Below are 18,791 nucleotides of genomic sequence, written 5' to 3' on the forward strand. Positions count from 1 at the left end.
TTTCAAACAGGGCTTCAAACCAGTTCGAAGCTGTTCAGTCATGGCCATCAGAAACAAGGGCAGTGTAAGCTCTGCATAGCAACCAAAGCTCCTGCCCATGGGATTCCGCCCCAAGCAGGAAACAGCACCGCCCCACTCAAAGATGGCGGCTGACCATGCAGCTTTGAATGTGTGTCGCCCTCTCACATCAGGGAACTTTCAGGAGACAATAATCCAATCTCCTGCATCAAGAAACTTTTAGGAGCCTGATGCGAGAGATTAGATTATCAGCAGGACCGTGGAGAGGAAAACATTCAAAGCGGCATGGTCAGCCGCCATCTTTGAGCGGGGCAGCGCTGCTTCCTACTAGGGACAAAATGCGAGGGGCAAGGGCTTTGGTTGCTATGCAACACACACGTTGTCCTTGTTTCCGTCGGTCAATGCTGAACCTTTCAAACTGGGTTAAAGCCGTGCTTTCAAATGATGGCTCCGAGCTATGGAGTGTCACTCAGGAAAGTGACCTGAGTCACTCTAGACTGTCCTCCTTGCATAGGTCCAATGTGCTGTGGAAAGTAAAAAGGCCAACCTAACAGTGGCCTTAGGAAACAGACCGGGCAGGAACAGGAGCTCTGACCCTCCACTGGGCAAGACACTGACTGGATGGGGGATTAAAGGGCTTGGTAAACAAAGAAGTACCACAGAGCTTTGACATGTAGATGGAAAGGCAAACCTGACGAGGTAGCATATGATCAAGAACCGATGGTACTGAAGGTAGAAGTCCAAGCTGCTCTGAAGACACTGGCGAAAAATAAAGCTCTAGGAATTGATGGAATATCAATTGCAATGTTTCCACAAACAGATGCAATGCTGGAACACTAAAATTCCACCCCACCACTAGCCCCTATTCAACCTTCAAGATGCAGTGTCCTCTGGGCCACCGTCCCTAACTCCTGAGTCTGGAAGGGGTGTCCCCATGTGTCTCCACAGTGCCCCAAGTGCCCCCACCCCCAGCACAGCAGTACCACCCTTGTAGCATAGCTGCGTGTTTTCCTTTCCAGAGAGGCTATGTCTCTCTCTCGTACGGTGGCACCCTCTGTACCCAGCACAGAGTAGGGGCTCAATAAATATTTGCAGAAAGTATAAAGAATGAAGGGGGTAATGTGGGTTCAGTGGTAGAATTCTCCCCTTCCATGCAAGTAGGAGACCTGGGTTTGATTCCTGGCCAATGCACCTCATGTGCTGCCACCACCTGTCTATAAGTGCAGATATGCATGTTGCTATGATGCTGAATAGCAACATTATGGATAGCAGTGGAACACTGTCTGCTATAGTGCCAGAAGATGAGCCCCTCAGGTTGGAAGGCACTCAAAATACGACTGGGGAAGAGCTGCCACCTCAGAGTAGAGTCAATCTTAATGACATGAATGGAGTCTAGCTTTCGGGACCTTCATTTGCTGATGTGGCATGACTCAAAATGAGAAGAAACAACTGAAAATATCCGTTAATAATCAGAACATGGAATGTACGAAGTATGAATCTAGGTAAATGGGAAGTCATCAAAAATGAAACGAATGCATAAGGATCAATATCCTAGGCATTAGTTAGCTGAAATGGACTTCTATTGGCCATTTTGAATCAGACAATCATACTGTCTACTTTGCAGGGAATGACAAATTGAAGAGGAATGGTAACATGTTCATTGTCAAAAAGAACATTTCGAGATCTACCCCGAAGTACAAATCTGTCAGTGATAGGATAGTATCCATACGCCTACAAGGAAGATCAGTTAATACGACCGTTATTCAAATTTACACACCAACCACTAATGAAGAAATTAGTGAGTGAAGAAATTGAAGATTTTTACCAACTTCTGCAGTCTGAAATTGATCAAATATGCAACCAAGATGCATTGATAATTACTGGTGATTGGAATACAAAAATTGGAAACAAAACAGAAGGATCGGTAGTTGGAAAATATGGCCTTGGTGTTAAAAACAATGTGGGAGATCACATGATAGAATTTTGCAAGACCAACAACTTCTTCATTGCAAATACCTTTTTTTCAACAACATAAACGGCGACTATACGTGTGGACCTCGCCAGATGGAATTCACAGGAATCAAGTTGACTACATCTGTGGAAAGAGATGATGGAGAAGCTCAATATCATCAGTCACAACAAGGCCAGGGGCCAACTCCAGAACAGATCAATTGCTCATATACAACTTCAAGATGAAGCTGAAGAAAACTAAAACAAGTCCATGAGAGCCAAAATATGACCTTGAGTATATCTCACCTGAATTTAGAGACCATCTCAAGACAAGATTTGACACCCTGAACACACTGATGATCAAAGACAAGATGAGCTGTAGGATGACATCATACATTACGAAAGCAAAAGGTCATTAAAAAGACAGGAAAGAAAGAAAAGATCAAAATGGACGTCAGAAGACACTCTGAAACATGCTCTTGAACATAGAGTAGCTAAAGCAAAAGGAAGAAATGATCATGTAAAAGAGCTGAACAGAAGATTTTAAAGGGCAGGTGGAGAAGACAAAGTGAAGTATTCTAAGGAAATGTGCAAAGACCTGGAGTTAGAAAACCAGAAGGGAAGAACACACTTGGCATTTCTGAAGCTGAAAGAACTGAAGAAAAAAATTCAAGCCTCAAGTCGCAATACTGAATGATTCTACAGGCAAAATATTGAATAATGCAGGAAGCACCAAAAGAAGATGGAACGAATACACAGAGTCACTGTACCAAAAAGAACTGGTCAATGTTCACCCATTTCAGGAGGTAGCATATGATCAAGAACCGACGGTGCTGAAGGTAGAAGTCCAAGCTGCACTGAAGGCACTGGTGAAAAATAAAGCTCTAGGAATTGATGGAATATCAATTGCGATGTTTCAACAAACAGATGCAATGCTGGAAGTGCTCACTTGTCTATGCCAAAAAGTCTGGAAGACAGCTACCTGGCCAACCAACTGGAAGAAATCCATATTTGTGCCCATTTCAAAGAAAGGTGAGCCAACAGAATGAAGAAATTATCAAACAATATCATTAATATTGTAGGGATATCAATGCTGGTGTCAGATGGATCTTGGCTGAAGCAGAGAATACAAAAAAGATGTTTACCTGTGTTTTACTGACTATGCAAAGGCATTTGAGTGTGTGGATCACAACAAATTATGGGTAACACAGCAAATTCTAGATCACTTTATTGTGCTCATGTGGAACCTGTAAATAGACCAAGAGGCAGTCGTTCAAAAGGAACAATACAGAATGGTTTAAAATCAGAAAAGGTGTGAGTCAGGGTTGTATCCTTTCACCATACTTACTCAATCTGTACGCTGAGCAAATTATCCAAGAAGCTGAACTATATGAAGAAGATTACAGCATCAATATGCAGATCATACAACCTTGCTTGCTAAAAGTGAAGAAGACTTGAAGCATTTACTCATGAAGATCAAAGACTACAGCCTTCAGTACAGATTACACTTCAACATAAAGAAAACAAAAATCCTCACAACTGGACCAATAAGCAACATCATGATAAACAGAGAAAATACTGAAGTTGTCAAGAATTTCATTGTACTTGGATTCACAATCAACACCCACGGAAGCAGCAGCCAAGAACTCAAACAACATATTGCATTGTGCAAATCTGCTGCAAAAGACCTCTTTAAAGTGTTAAAAACCAAAGATATCAATTTGAGGACTAAGGTGCCCCTGATCCAAGCCATGATATTTTCAATTGCCTCATATCCACGCAAAAGCTGGACAATGAACGAAGACTGAAGAAGAATTGATACATTTGAATTACGGTGTTGGCGAAGAATACTGAATATACCATGGACTGCCAGAAGAACAAACAAATCTGTCTTGGAAGAAGCATAGCCAGCATGCTCCCTAGAAGTGAGGATGGTGGGACTTCATCTCATGTACTTTGGGCATGTTATCAGGAGGGACCAGTCCCTGGAGAAGGACATCACGCTTGCTAAAGTAGAGGGTTATTGACAAAGAGGAAGACCCTCAACAAGATGGGCTGACACAGTGGCTGCAACAACGGGCTCAAACATAGCAAGGACTGTGAGGATGGCACAGGACCATGCAGTGTTTCATTCTGTTGTACACAGGGTCGCTATGAGTTAGAACCGACTCCACCGCACCTAACAACAACAACTAACATGATGCTGAATAGGTTTTAGTGGAGCTTCCAGACTAAGAGGGACTAAGAGAAAGGCCTGGAAATCTACTTCCAAAAATCAGCCAATTAAAACCCTGTGAATCACAATGGCTGGATCACATTGTACATGAGGTCTCCATGAGTCAGGGCCTGATCAACGGCAGCTAACAACAACAACAAAAGGAATGAATGGGGAAACTAAAAAGATCAAAGGGCTGAGTGATGACAGACTAGGATAATGCGGTTGCCACTGTAGCCTGGAAACAGAAAGCTGGAGTGGAACTGGTCATGAAGGCACTGTGTGGATAAAAGAAACAGCCCAATTCAACAAATCCTGGAACTAAAGCCCTGTAGAAGCCTGAAAGGTCTAAGGTTAGAACAGATTAAGCAATATGTTATTTTAAACAAGTTCGCAAACAGATGACATAAGGTGAAAAACACAAAAGTTTTGCGTAAGTTCAGATCCATTACAGCTCCACATTTGTTCAATGTCACCAGTGAGCACAGCTTAGCTTTGGGAGTGATTTCACTGAGAGTGGCTGCGCTTCCCCAATGGGTTCCAGAGGCACAATCCTGGGTTGAGCAGCTCATGGGTCAGGGTGGCAATTCTATCTCAGGTTTTCCAAAACAGAAGTATCACAAGTCAGGGCTCATGAAGAAACGATTCTGGACTCACTCCTCTTGGTCACTACACATCCCCTACAAGCATCCCAGGGGTGGGCAGCTGTGCAGGGCCCAGGTTGAGGGGGCGGACCACCAGTAGAGGACCCCATGCAGCTTTTTAAATGATGGAGGTAGGGCTTGGCAAGGTCTGTGGAAAATACAAGCCGTGTCATCCCACACAATGATTTTTGCACTGAAGTCTTCGTATAAGGGAAGCCCTTTTTATATATGCCCATAAAGAGCCTGCCTTTCAAATGAGTAAACTGAGGAATAAGCTGAAATGATCCCTCTTGGGGTTGGTTAACTTCCCAAAGCTCTAACCCTCGGACCAGGAATTTTTCACTAAACCTCAAAGTGTCTAAATATCCACGCTAACCAAAAGCAAGCCCATTGCCGTTATGTTGATTCTTGCTCATGGTGACCCTACATGTTACAAAGTAGAACTTCTCCATAGGGTTTTCTTGACTGTTATCTTTACTGAATCAGATCACCATGCCTTTCTTCCACAGTGCTACTGGGTTAGCTGCAACACCAACTTTTAGGTTAGCAGCCAATTGCAAACCACTTGCACTACACAGGGACCTAACTGTTGTTGTTAGGTGCCACCAAATCAATTCCTACTCATAGTGACCCTATGTACAACTGAACGAAACACTGCTCGGTCCTGTGACATCCTCACAGTCCTTCCTATGTTTGAGCCCATTGTTTCACTCACTGTGTCAATCTATCTCATTGAGGGTCTTCTCTTTTTTGCAGACCCTCTACTTTACCAAGCATGATGTCCTTCTCCGGGGACTGGTCGCTCCTGATAACATGGCCAAAGTATGTGAGACGAAGTCTTGCTATCCTCACTTCCAAGGAGCACTCTGGGTGTACTTCTTCCAAGGCGGACTTGTTCATTCTATTGGCAGTTCACGGTATATTCAATATTCTTTGCCAACACCATAATTCAAAGGCGTCAATTCTTTGGTCTTCCTTATTCTGGGACTTAATATTCATGCTAACTGAGGGAAATGAGTTGACCTCAAGTTGCACAGCTCTTAGGCCTGAGACTACTGACACAGGCAGAAGCGGCTTACCTTTCCGGAGGGTGTGAGGACTCTGGTCTGCAGGCGGCTGGCTGGGGCTGGCCCCTGTTTGCACCCCTGGTTGTGTCCCTGCACAGGGTATCCCCTGGCTGGAGCCTGGACTTCCTTTCTGCACAGACCCAGGAGAAAGTTCTTTGCTTTTAGAAGCACTGAAACACAAACACACAGAACAAAAGAGAACCCCTGAACTCAGTTAACATCAGTACTAGCCTTGCCTATAGCCATCCGATGTGCTGTTCTGCACCCAGCTCAAGCCTATCCCAGCTCTGGTCCGCCTCACTCCCTTCTTAAAGCCTCCAAAGGTGCCCCATGAGGTGCCTGCCCCTTCCTGGACTCCACTCCCGTCTCTCTGGCCCTTGGCATGCACTTCCAGCTCCCTTTCCACATCTCTGCCCAATCACCACAGTAGACCATAAGAAACGTAAGGGCAGGGTCCTCAGACATCTCACGATATCTTGTGGTCAGCATGGGAATTGTTGGGCATTCGGAAACTAGAGCATGCTGTCTACACAGCATACTAGGGACAAGGGACTTCTGTGGGGCAATGGGCTGGACAAGGGGTGACGCCTCCAGCCCACAGTGCACCAACTCTCCAGCTGCTCCCTTGGGCTTTCAGCACAGGCCCCAAGCAGGGGAGGCATCCTGTGACCCATCTTCAAACTCGGTAACAGGTTTAGCAGATGGCAGGTTGACACAGACCCTGGCTGTGCTCCTGAACTTGGGCCCTGAGCCAGTTCAAGTCTCAGTCCTCTATGCTTAGAGGGGAGTGAGGGCCAATGGAAGTGTGAGAATATGGGCTCTGGATTCCCTCTAATTGATAAGAGGTACCCAAGGTCACTAGCCCTCAGAGAGAATTCATACTTCACTTTTAGGCCCTTTCTCAGGCATTCCCCTACAAGTAAAGCACATGTCAAAAGACAGCCTGCTCAACTCAACACTACAGACAGGAAAGGCAAGTACATGGCAGATTCCTCACTCCCCACCGTCCTCTAACACACCATCATGGCGGTCATTACTAATTGCCCCAATATTTCACTCCACGTGGTTCTAGCTCCTTTTCAACATAATGCTCCAGGCGGCCCCTTGCAAACCATCGGAGTTGACCCTGGGGTTGACAGCTACCTTACTAGAACCTACCTGGATTCTGTAGCCCTCAGGTAGGGAGTGGGGACTTGGGGGATCTAAATCCTTCACAGTGCAGCCCCTTTCCCCACAAAAGCAGCTACAGCCCACTTCTTCCCTAAATTTATTCTGTAATGCCAATTATCAAAGAGCTTGTAATAAATGGTGGGAAAGGCTGTAGTGAGAAACTGGGCTGGAAAAGGAAATGGTATGAAAGTACAATTTGTGATTCCCCACGTGGGGAATAAAGGAAAGACCATACTCAAGGTACTAGAACTTCTCGACCTGTCAGGATGAGTTTTACACTATACCCAGGTAATTCCCAAAGAAAAAACACCATCCATTTCATCCAGAGAGACCAAAAAAGCAACAATTCCTCTCTCTACCCTGTTAAAGAAAAACCACAACAAACACAGAAACAGAACACCCTGGCCTCACTGAGGCTGGGTAAGGGCTTGTCCTTTATTTTTCCTCAGGCACAAGGCACCCAGGCCTCCATGTCAAATATCCACCTACCCTTCCATCCACCTCTGCCGCCATCAAAGTCAAACAAGTGCAAAAAATGGTTTCTTGTGGGTTAACAGACTTTTCTTCCTTTGTTTTGCTGTGAAGACAAGACATCTGTCCAAGGACTCTAGGGAACAAGGTGCTCTTTGTTCTTTTCCCCCCACAAGGTACACTTTCCCACCACAGAAACAAGTATTTACCTACTTAGCCTTGCTCCTCTCTCTCCAGCATAGGTGCAGCTGACCCAGTGGGGAGAGGTGGGGTGTCAGGTGGTTATTAGGAGCACTAAATGAATCAGGCACGGTTAGGGTACGTTTGAGGACCAGTTAATTGTGGGGATGCATGACTCGGTCAGTGAGCTGGGGCACACAGGGACAGGAAGCGGAGTTTGCGGTGAGAGTTAATGTCAAGCAGTTGAGCAGGACGCGGAGGCAGCTGGCCCAGAGAGCCCCAGGCCTGAGGGGAAGGAGCTGAAAGCAGATCCTGGGGCAGGGAGGGTGGGGGTGAGCCAGAGGGAGGGGAGGGCCTGCCATCCTCAGGGGAGGGGGAGCCATAACAGGAATCCGGCAACCGGAGGAAACATCATCTGTGCTGCAAATGTCCAGAACAGGAAAAACCCAAACAACGGAACACCCATTTGAACTAGGAGGAATCCATGTAGGGAGAGGCAAAGAGCCGCAGAGGATGAATAAGAACACTAACACCCAAAGAAAAGCTTCTGAACCGATCACCCCCGGAGAAAGGCAGGGTGGCAGAGGGCTGCAGAGCAGTGTGACTGACCTTTTAAGTCATCTGAGTGGCCCACCCTGCTCATAAGTGACTCGGGAAGGCCACACACTCAGAATGTTCCTAGGCTCCCTTCAGAGCTTGGGGAGAATCCATCTTTGAGGGTCATTTTTAGAAGGAGCCAAATACCATTTGGCATCAAGTTTCATGAAAAAAATGGGCAATTAGGAAGAAGCCAGGGAGTGTCCTCCAAGGGACCAGTCCCAGCACGTCTCCTGCCTGTCCATGCATTCATTCTCTCCTTGTCAGCCTCCCTGGCCAACCACGGTGGGCCTCTGCTTCTGCAGAGTTCCTTCTGCCCTTCAGCACCTCTCATGCTGACCGGCAGCCTGAAGCCTGCGTAGCCAGTACCAGCCTCCCCTCATTCCAAGTCAGAGCCATCAGCTACACCCCAAACATACTCAGTGCCAGCCCCCTTCCCAATTCTATGATTGCCCCCTTTTCCGTTTCTCATTTCCTAATTTCACAGGGACAATATCATGTATTCATTAGAGAGAAAAAGTCTGCAACCCCCTCATTTAGGTGTGTGTGTATGTACATGTGGTGGTGGTGGATGAGAAGGGGTGTGTGTGTCCATGTGTGTGTGTCTAGGAAAAGACTGTGTTAGAAGGTCCAGCTTCGCAAAGTCTCCAAAATTCCCCAGTAGTGGTGGTGGAGGAATGCCATGTCCCTAACAGAATGCACAGCCGTGTCTGCTTAGAAGGACCTTTCCTAGTTCTCTGAACTGTTGTTTGAGAACAGAAACGAAAAGGCATTTCACTGTGCAATTCCCACTTCCAGATCTCCCTCTGCCCTCACCCCTTCCAAGGCAGGGCGTCCTTCCCCTGGATCCAGGAGAAGGCGTTTTGTGATAACTGGCAGTGCCCGCTTGCTTGCTGGACCTGAACACATTAAGGGCAGAGATCGTATCTTTCACCTATGGATGGAGAAGGTCCTTGGTAATGGTTCACTGAACCAGTCGTGGAATGATTTGTTCTCTCTGCTTTTCTTCCCCCAGGAAGCTGGAAATGCCACCATGTGGCATGCTGCAAAGGTCGCCAGGCCCATTGCAACTTTCACCTCCACTCCTGACTTGGGCCCATTTCAGCAGCAAAAATGACTGGCACAAACCTGACTGTCACGGAGTGGAAGGGAGAAATACCGACATTCTAAATTTCAGAATACGTGGGAAGGGAAAATGGAGAATCACAGACTGCCTACACCGCTTGCTGTAGCAAGCTGCCACCTTATTTTTTTGTCTGGGAATGTTATTCTTAGAAAGCCTGGACTCTCTGATAAGCTACAGAGCTGGAAAAGTCTAATTTGGTACCAGTTTGATGCAGAAACCTGTACATGAGTGCTTAGAATCAGGGAGAACGATCAAGTCTAATAGGCCTCGAGTAGGTGCAGCAAACCCAGGAACCCCCGCGCCTTAGTCCAGCTCCCCAGGACGCCGGCCCCGCTTACCTGGTGCGCTCTGCGGTGGTGCCGGGCTGGAGGCCCATGCTAGATGGAGAAAGCGAGGGGATGGCCGGGCTGTCCAGAGGCTGCTCGCGAAGGGGTGATGGCGGCAGCGGAGACAGCTCAGCAGGTGGGGCGGGAGGCTGCATGGAGGGCGGGGCACAAGATGCTTTCCTGCCTACGGAGGAGCCTCTTCGGGCCACCCAGGATGTGTCCATGACCCTCACGCCCATGCTGGTGAGGGACACAAAGACACATGCTTAGCCGCACACACAGGTGATGGTCTCCCTCCCCCCATGAAGCAGAAACACTCAAGCACTCAGTGTCGGAAGAACAGCAGCGCAGCCTTAGCACCCTCTTGCGCCCAGGGAAGCGATGCATTTGGGGCTGCACTCTGCAGTGGGGCCCCAGGAGAGCCTTCCCAAGCATCTGGGCTGCTTAGGGGCCTGCGGAAACAGCCCTGGGCAGGCGGGCGGCGGAGGTGGCAGCTCGCAGCTTGGGGTTGGCAGGCTGGGCTTCATTCAACCCTCCAAGAAGCCAGCTGGCCTTAGGATAATGGCCTGCCAAGCTCCCTAGGTGCGGAATCCATGCTCTCCTCGGAGCAGAATGGGGTGCCGGCACCCACTCTGCCCAAGTGGAAGCTGGGAGTGAGTGAGTGGGACAAAGGCAGGGATAGCATCACACTAGAACACCGACCAGGCAGGCAGCCACTCCAAGCTGGGGCTGCTAAGAGGAGACATCTAAACATACTTCTTCTGTTTCTAACTTGGGGTTTAGAGCATGGGACTGAGTCAGGACTCCTGCTTGCCCCAGCCCCACCACTAGCAATGACCCTAGCCAAGTCACAACCTCCGCAGGCCACCCTGCAACTTTAATGATGGGAACATGGTCAGCTTCAAGTAAATCTGCTAAGCAGCCAAACATGGCACATTACCCCTCTAGCAGAGCTCAGGGGACATAGCTCGCTTGGTTTTAAAAGCCTGAACATGGCCTTGCAGCTACCAGAGGATACCGTACCTTTGGATTTTCCTAAGGCTGCAGGGACAGAAACATACAGATATTAGTGTCAAAACAACTATGTCTTCCTTTGGACATCAAGGCTGTCTTTCTGCAAGGGGTCTCTTTTGATGGGAAGGATCCTGAGGTGGGGTTTTTACAATGCCATGAAATCATTTCAGTTTAGGTGGTCTCTCCAGCTAAAGTGACTTTTCTATTTGTAAGGGAGAAAATCGTATCCTACCAAGCGCATATGAAAATAGGTGAAGAGTTGATACTGATGTGTGTATGTGTGCATGGGTGTTATAAGGGAGAAAGAAATCAATACAAGCAGCCATCTGCTCACTTCTAAGTTATTTGAACTTAGAAAGCAGTGAGTTCCTTCTCCTCTGATCTAGCTTCCAAGTAAGGAGGTGGCTGGTGCTGTGATGGGCCAAGCCCTTTGTTGACTAAGGCTGGAGGTAACATTTCTAGTATTAAATGAGACAGAAGCATTTATGCAGGGAGAAAAAAAGATACTCCCGGCCAGCATTTGTCTCTACCACTTGTGTGCACAGTGGGCGTTAGGATGTGGGTACTTTCACCCCTTTCCCACCAAATGGCCACCTACATTGGTTGGAGGCACACAACTATTACACCATGAAATCCTGCCCACCTAAAAGGTAACATTTACCTTGTAGAGGTGCAGCAAAATACAAAAAATGGTTCAGGTTTGCAGATTGGTTGTGAGAGGTCCTTTAAGGAAATCGGCTTTGGGATGTAGCCTGTAATGAGCAGCACAGTGGGGGATCAGGTGCTAAGAGCTGAGCGCAGATGGAGTGGAGACAGCTTACTGACACTGCTTCCTCCCTAGGATCACTGGAGGCCCTTCGTGTCTAGTGCCATTGCTAATACTTCTCATCTTCTTTGGATGGCTCTGAGCAGACACCTGGGTGTGTGAGGATCGCTTTTTAGGACTCACTAGATTCAAAGTCAGCTTGGGTCTCAGAACCCTCTACCAATAAACAAGCACCTTCCATGTAAGATAACCAGGGGGGTGGCGGCTCAGTGGTAGAATTCTTGCCTTCCATGTGGGAGACCTGTGTTCGATTCGCAGCCAATACACCTCATGTATAGCCATCACCCATTTGTTAGTGGAGGTTTGCATTTGCTATGATGCTGAATAGCTTTTAGTGACACTTCCAAACTAAGAGAGATTAGTAAGAAAGGCCTGACAGTCTGCTTCTGAAAATTAGCCAGTGAAAATGCTATGAATCACAACAGAACACTGTCCCATACAGTGCTGAAAGATGAGCCTCCTAGGTTGGAAAGCACTCAAAATACACAATGGTTGCAACAATGGACTCAAGCATACCAAAAATCATGAAGACGACACAGGACCGGACAACGTCTTGTTCTGTTGAACCTGGGGTCACCACGCGTTGGAGCTGACTCAATGACAACTAACAGCAACAACAACAAACGTTGTGATACGGAAGAGTTACCTAACACCTACATCCTCTGATCATCCTCTGTAAATGAGAGTGATGATATCACTCTCTCGGGGCTGTTGCAGGAAACAAACAGAACAATGTGCATAAGCTACCTAGCACCTACTAAGAAATTAGTAAGTGGTTGACTTGATGATGATGTCTTTTTAGGTGCCAAGTACCTACGATGGAAACAACAAAAACCCAATGGAGAAGGAAATGAGAGTGAACCCAAGTCTAGAACAGTCTGGTCAAGGGGGGAAGAGATGCATACTGTATCACTGAATCAGCACCAGCGAGAGAAGGAAATACTGGGAAGACCCATCTGGGTCATGTCATCAGGGTGAGTCTGTCTGTTATGAGATTTCTTCCTTTCCTTCCACTGGCCCTAAAATGTCTTAAGATTTTTGGGGTGGGTTTTCTGATGGAAGTAAAGAAGGGAACAAAAAACAAGGAACAGAGGTAATTAAGAGTCCCTTCCCTCTAGGTTCCTTAGTTTCCTAGGGTTCTGGCGAATTAGACAGGCCAATGTGGGTGTGATGGTTAATTTTATGTACCAATTTGGCCAGGCTGTGGTGTCCAGTTGTTTGGTCAAATACTAGTCTAGATATTGCTGTGAAGGAATTTTGTTGATGTGATTAACATTTACAATCAGCTGACTTTAAGTAAATGATATTATCCTTGATAATGTGGGTGGGCTCATCCAATCAGTTGAAAGCCTAAACAGCAAAATTAAGGTTTCTGGAGGAAGAAGGAATTTTGTAAGACTGTAACACAGAAATCCTGAGTTTCCAGCTGGCCCTATAGATTTTGGACTCATGAATGCAACATCAACTCTTGCTTAAGTTTCTAGCCTGCCTGCCTGACAGACTTTGGGCTTGCCAGTCCCCATAATCATATGAGCCAATTCCTTAAAATAAATCATAGATATACATGTATATATATGCATTATAAAAAAAAAATCAGTTGCCATCAAGGCAATTCTGACGCATGGTGATCCCATGTATCTGCACTCCGTAGGGTTTTCAATGACTGATTTTTTGAAAGTAGACTGCCAGACCTTTCTTCTAAGGCACATCTGGGTGGACTAGAACCTCCAACCTTTGGTTAGCAGCTGAACATGTTAGTTGTTTGCACCACCCAGGGACTCCTCCTTGGTCTAGCTTCCAAGTAAGAAGGTAACTGGTAATGTTATGGGACAAGCAAGAAAATTACCTGGTAATGCATCACATTACCAGATGGGTACCCTGGAGAGCTGCGGCCAATAAGAAGGGAACCTATAAATCTGAAGTCATGGGCATGAAGACTTACCCTTGCCTATACTTAGCCAGTGAGGACAGAACCAAGTATTTCCAGCTTTTCTGGAGATAAATGCTCTCCTAAATAAGTAGCAACAACTATCTTAACTTCCCCAGTACAAATAAAGGCCAAAGAAGATTCTTGCACAACCACTCCAAAATGGCAGGATCTGGAATAAGCCTCTCTTTGTTGAGGAATTGGAGAATGGGGAGGAGGGAGCTGACAATTTCAGTTAGAGACATTAAAACCACAATTTCTAACATTCTACTGCATAACTGCCGCACCAGAAGTTGTGGGTCAGGATCTTTCAATCCACACCCCCAACTCCTACCCCAGCCAATGCCCTGCCATTGGGACATCCTGTCCTGAATGGACCGCTTACAAAAACTAAAAGGGACAAAGCCCTGTCCCAGTGAAAACACAGGCTGAAATCTGAAAGTTAGAAGATTCTCAGCTTTAAGGAGAATAGGCACCTACAAGCAGAATTACACTTATCACTGGCCAAAAGTTTGCTGTGGAAAATTCCAGGTAACAAATTGTCAGTGTTAACAGGTTTCTTTTGCTTTTGTTTGTTTTTCTTCCCCTTTGAAGGAAAGACATCCATCTTGCTGTTTCTGAATCCTGGTCAGGAAAAATCCTAGCCAGAGGAGGTATCACCAACTACGTGGATTTGAAGTATTCAAGTATTTAGAGATCTGAAAGGTTTTGATTTTTGTTCCAGAGACCAGCTAAATTGGGCAAAGGCCAGCCAAGAAAGAGGAGACAAGAACACCTGATGACTTCCCAAATACCCGCTAAAGACATGGAAGTTCAGGGACTGTTTCAGATGAACTTGGGAATCTCTGCAGCAGTGGCAGGGATGCACCAGTGTCACCAGATGGTGCCCTGGAAAGCTATGGCCAATGAGAAGCGAACCTATAAGTCACAAGTTACTGGCACGAACACCTACCCTTGCTTACACATAGCCAGTGGGGACACAACCAAGTATTTCCAGCTTTTCTGGAGATAAATGTTTTCCTAAATTAGTAGCAACAAGTATCTTAACTTCCCCAATACAAATAAAAAGACCTAAGTCCTTTACAACTGTTTCACAGACTTGGTCCCAGCATCCATGAATGTTTATGTCCTGGAAAGGAAGCCAAGGTGAGCCTGGGGCAAGAATATACCTCCCAAAGATTCATTTGGTCAATCTGATTCCAAAATATGAGTAAAAATTCCCAGTAGTATCCAGGATGACTTTCTAAGTAAGCTTGTCTTAACATAGTTTGGGCTCTGTCTGGAATAAAATTATTGTACCATCAATCCATAACACATTCCCTTTTAGGGTCACTTTTTTGTGTGCTGTCTACTCTCTCCCACTGTAGGGTCTACAGAGGACCTCTCTCAGTAGTTCCTTAGGACACTAGTTCTGACTGTCTCAAGATGGTAGGTCTTATGGTCTACTAAATTTGAGAAATGATGTATATGGCAATCCCTCTTGTGGAGATTTTTGGCATGGAACAGCATGTTAAAGACTCTAAGAAGTCATACATTAAAGAAACGTGTTTCAATTTGTTGAGTTATATGTTTCTGGAACTCATTAGATCCCAAATTCCTGCCATCCACCACCCCTCCCAGCCATAATACAATGAACAACCTGTAGAACTGGTATTTCATACCGCATAATTCAGATGTCTTGATATTCCTCTCAGTCAAGTATGCCTATTTCAAATTATGGACCATCTAGATTAAGGTCCAGATGGGTAGAACAAGATCTGATGCAAACAAGCTCTCAGGCCAGGCAGAGAATGAGTCACACACTGCACTGAGCTCCAAGGGAAATCTCCAGCCCTGGAGTAAAAATCTGCATAGGCTGTTTGGATTGCTGTCAACTGGCCCTGGTAGAGGACCTCTGAGGATCAAGCCACTGTGGAGTCACTGAAATGGCTACAGGTATGTCAGGATTCAGGAACGGAAGGAGAAGTTGCACCTTGCCTTTTGAGTGCAAACAGCCAAGATAATTGGCATCTCGATGGCCAGAATGCTACTCTACTGGGATCCAAGGAGCTTTCTGTTGGAGCCTTCCCAGCATGGATGTAGGGCTACAAGATGTAGAACTAAGTGAGGGACACTGGACAGATGTACAAACCAGCAGGACAAGTATAGCCAGGAGGAAGCAAACAGGATTCAAGGCAAGAGGAAACTGGGACTTAAGGTAGGGAACAGGGTGGTGGTAGTACTAGAAAGGTCTGTCTGAAATCTGAACCTGGCCACGTTCAGGGGGCAGAGGCAGAAAAGAGCAGAAAGGGGAAGGACAATAACCATCAAGAGGAGAGAAATGGGATGCTGGGAAGGAAACATGACAACAACTGCCATTTCTTATTCTTGCTTCTGGGCTTCTCCACAGGTCCTTCAACAATCTGGCACAGCTTATCTAGACTCCTCTATCTTCACATTGTTTTCTCCTCTGTGCGTCTCAGTGTTCAATCTCCCTCTGCCTCCCTCGTATAAGGATACATGTGATTGCATTTAGGACCCATCTGGATAATCCAGGAAAATCTCCTCATCTCAAGATCCTTAAACCATATCTACAAAGACCCTTTTTCTGAATAAGGTAACATTTATAGGTTTCAGCCATTAGGACCTGATATCTTTGGGGAGAAGCATTATTCTGCTTACCACAGTGACGAAAAATGTATCTGTGAGTTCCTGAATCTGGCCCTAGCTTCCTGTGTTATTATGGAATGGGGAAGGAATTAGGACCACGGTGAGAAGAGCAACCTGCTTTGATATCTTACATGTAACAGCCAGCAGCCCAGGAAAGTGTCACTGGCCATTTTCTTTCAAATTGTACCCAGTTATTTCACCCATTATTTAAAAACAAAACAAGATAGTTTCACTGAGACAAAATTCATATTTTCAGGAGGCGGGGCCAAGATGGCAGAGTAGTCAGAGGCTTCTGGTGGACCCTCTTACAACAAAGACCCCCCCCAAAAAAGTGATTCGATTATATATGGCAATCTTGGAGCCCTGAACATCAAAGGCAGAGTTGAGGAACTAGACTGAGTGCAGGGGGAGGAAGAGACAGTTCAGATGTAGCAAGGAGTTGCCAGACCCAACCCGGCGAGAGCCTGAGCCCGTAAGGCCTGAGCAGCTTGGGGGTAAGCGGTGAGGCAGACAAGCAGCCGTGCTGGGGAGGCACGTTTTCTGCACTAGGAGAGACCCAGCACCGGAGAATCTACACAGCCACTCAGAACCAGTGAGAAGCAGCCCTCATCGGTGAAAGATAAGTAATTGTGGGCGGCCTACCGCGTAGATCAAAAACACATCCCTTAGGGAAAAACCTCTCTCCCATTTACCTCCCTGCTCCCTGCTCTGCACTGGGTCCCGGACCAGCTTCAGCAACTGCCGAGCCCCCTGGGCCAGAAGTAGGATCCGTCACACACCGGAAGCCATTCTCCCTGCCTTGGAGAGTGAACAAATTAACAAACGGAAAAAATAAACTGCCAGCTCCCCTAAGCCAGGAACCCAGGATAGGCACAGCTCCTTTGCCTAGGCACAGGCATAAGGGATCCATGGACTTTGACTGTCTTTCCCCCTACATAGACTTGAATGGGCCCATTTCAAGAGCATAGGCCCTCGCTACCGCAGTACAACAGGGTATATACTGGAACTCTAACTTTAACTGTTTCAGCTATGAAGTGGCAGGTTCTTGATATTTGACACTGCTCTGCCCATTAAGCAGGGTCTTCACCTACCCACATCAGGAGACTGAGGACTGGTGGCTTCACCCATGCCAACTAGCCACCTGCAACAGGGGCCCAAGAATAAGAGGTGCCCCCCAGTCCTTACAGCCAACAGCACTGGATGCTCATAATCCAGCTGCAAAACCCACCCACCTACGCGCTCTAGGGAGCAGAGATACGCCTTCCTCCTGGACACTCGGGGGCAGCCGTCAGCCCCTTGCCTTGCTCAGGGTGTGTCCCTCGCTACAGCCAGATGCCTGTGCCTATACCAATCACCCAGGCCTGTCTAGAACTGTGAAAGCCTACACCACACACTTGGTGGCTATCTACCTAGGCACCTAAGTTGAATCCATACAGGAGGAGTGGGCGGACTCCTGAGCTCACATACCTAGTAACAGATCTAACCACCGGGTGACAGGACATTGGAGCTTCAAAGGTGCCAATAATCAAACTAGCTCATACAAGCAGCCTATTTGAGCATATCAAAACCAACAAGAAGCTGGGACACAGTAAGCAAACATAAAATACGTAAGAATGATAACTTACTGATGGCTCAGAGACAACAGTCAATGTCAAATCACATAAAGAGGCAATCCATGATGGCTTCAGCAAGCTTCCAAAATGAAGAATCTAGAGATTTTACAGAGGAGGAAAATTTCCTGGAATTACTGGAGGCAGAATACAAAAGATTAATATATAGAACTCTTCAAGAAACTAGGAAGGAAATTAAGCAAAACGCAGAACACACAATAGAGGAAATTAAAAAGATTAGAGAAGAACATAATGACAACTTTAACAGGCTGCAAGAATCCACAGAGAGACAGCAATCAGACATCCAAAAGATTAACAATAAAATTTCAGACTTAGACAACTTAATACAAAGTGAGAGGAGCAGAACTGAGGCAATGGAAGTCAGAATTAGTGAGACTGAAGATAAAGCACTTGACACCAACTTATTTGAGGAAAAATCAGACAAAAGGATAAAAAAAATTGAAGAAACCCTAAGAATTATGTGAGACTCCAGCAAAAGGAATAACCTACAAGTGATTGGAGTACCAGAACAAGGGGGGATAACAGAAAATAGAGAGAATTGTTGAAGATTTGTGGGCAGAAAACTTCCCTGGATATCGTGAAAGATGACAAGATATCTATCCAAGATGCTCATCGAACCCCACATAAGGTAGATCCCAAAAGAAAGTCATCAAGACATACTATAATCAAACTTGCCAAAACCAAAGATAAAGAGAATTTTAAGAGCAGCTAGGGATAAATGAAAAGTCATCTACAAAAGAGAGTCAATAAGAATAAGCCACTGTGGAGTAGTCCGACTACCCATAACAAAACCATGCAGGCAAGACAGCAACGGGATAACATGTATAAAGCCTTGAAGGAAAAAAATGGTCAGCCAGGAATTATATGCCCAGCAAAACTGCCTCTCAAATATGATGGCGAAATTAGGGCATTTCCAGATAAACAGAAGTTTAGGGAATTTGTAAAAACCAAACCAAAATTACAAGAAATACTAAAGAGAG

At 46.2% G+C, this 18,791-nt stretch overlaps 1 protein-coding gene across 1 annotated transcript in view; it reads right to left on the minus strand.

The window, feature by feature from the left end:
- ARHGAP44 (Rho GTPase activating protein 44) overlaps nt 1-18,791 on the minus strand; it is a 114,009-nt gene that overhangs the window by 6,945 nt on the left and 88,273 nt on the right. The window contains exons 17-19 of the mRNA XM_023730984.1: nt 10,788-10,805; nt 9,777-10,004; nt 5,907-6,064 (exon numbers count right to left, since the gene is read on the minus strand). Of these exons, the coding sequence (XP_023586752.1) occupies nt 5,907-6,064; nt 9,777-10,004; nt 10,788-10,805 (404 nt within the window). The remainder of the gene's footprint in view (nt 1-5,906; nt 6,065-9,776; nt 10,005-10,787; nt 10,806-18,791) is intronic.

The sequence above is a fragment of the Trichechus manatus genome, unplaced genomic scaffold (genome assembly GCF_000243295.1).
Source record: "Trichechus manatus latirostris isolate Lorelei unplaced genomic scaffold, TriManLat1.0 scaffold00040, whole genome shotgun sequence".
Taxonomy (NCBI): Eukaryota; Metazoa; Chordata; class Mammalia; order Sirenia; family Trichechidae; genus Trichechus; species Trichechus manatus.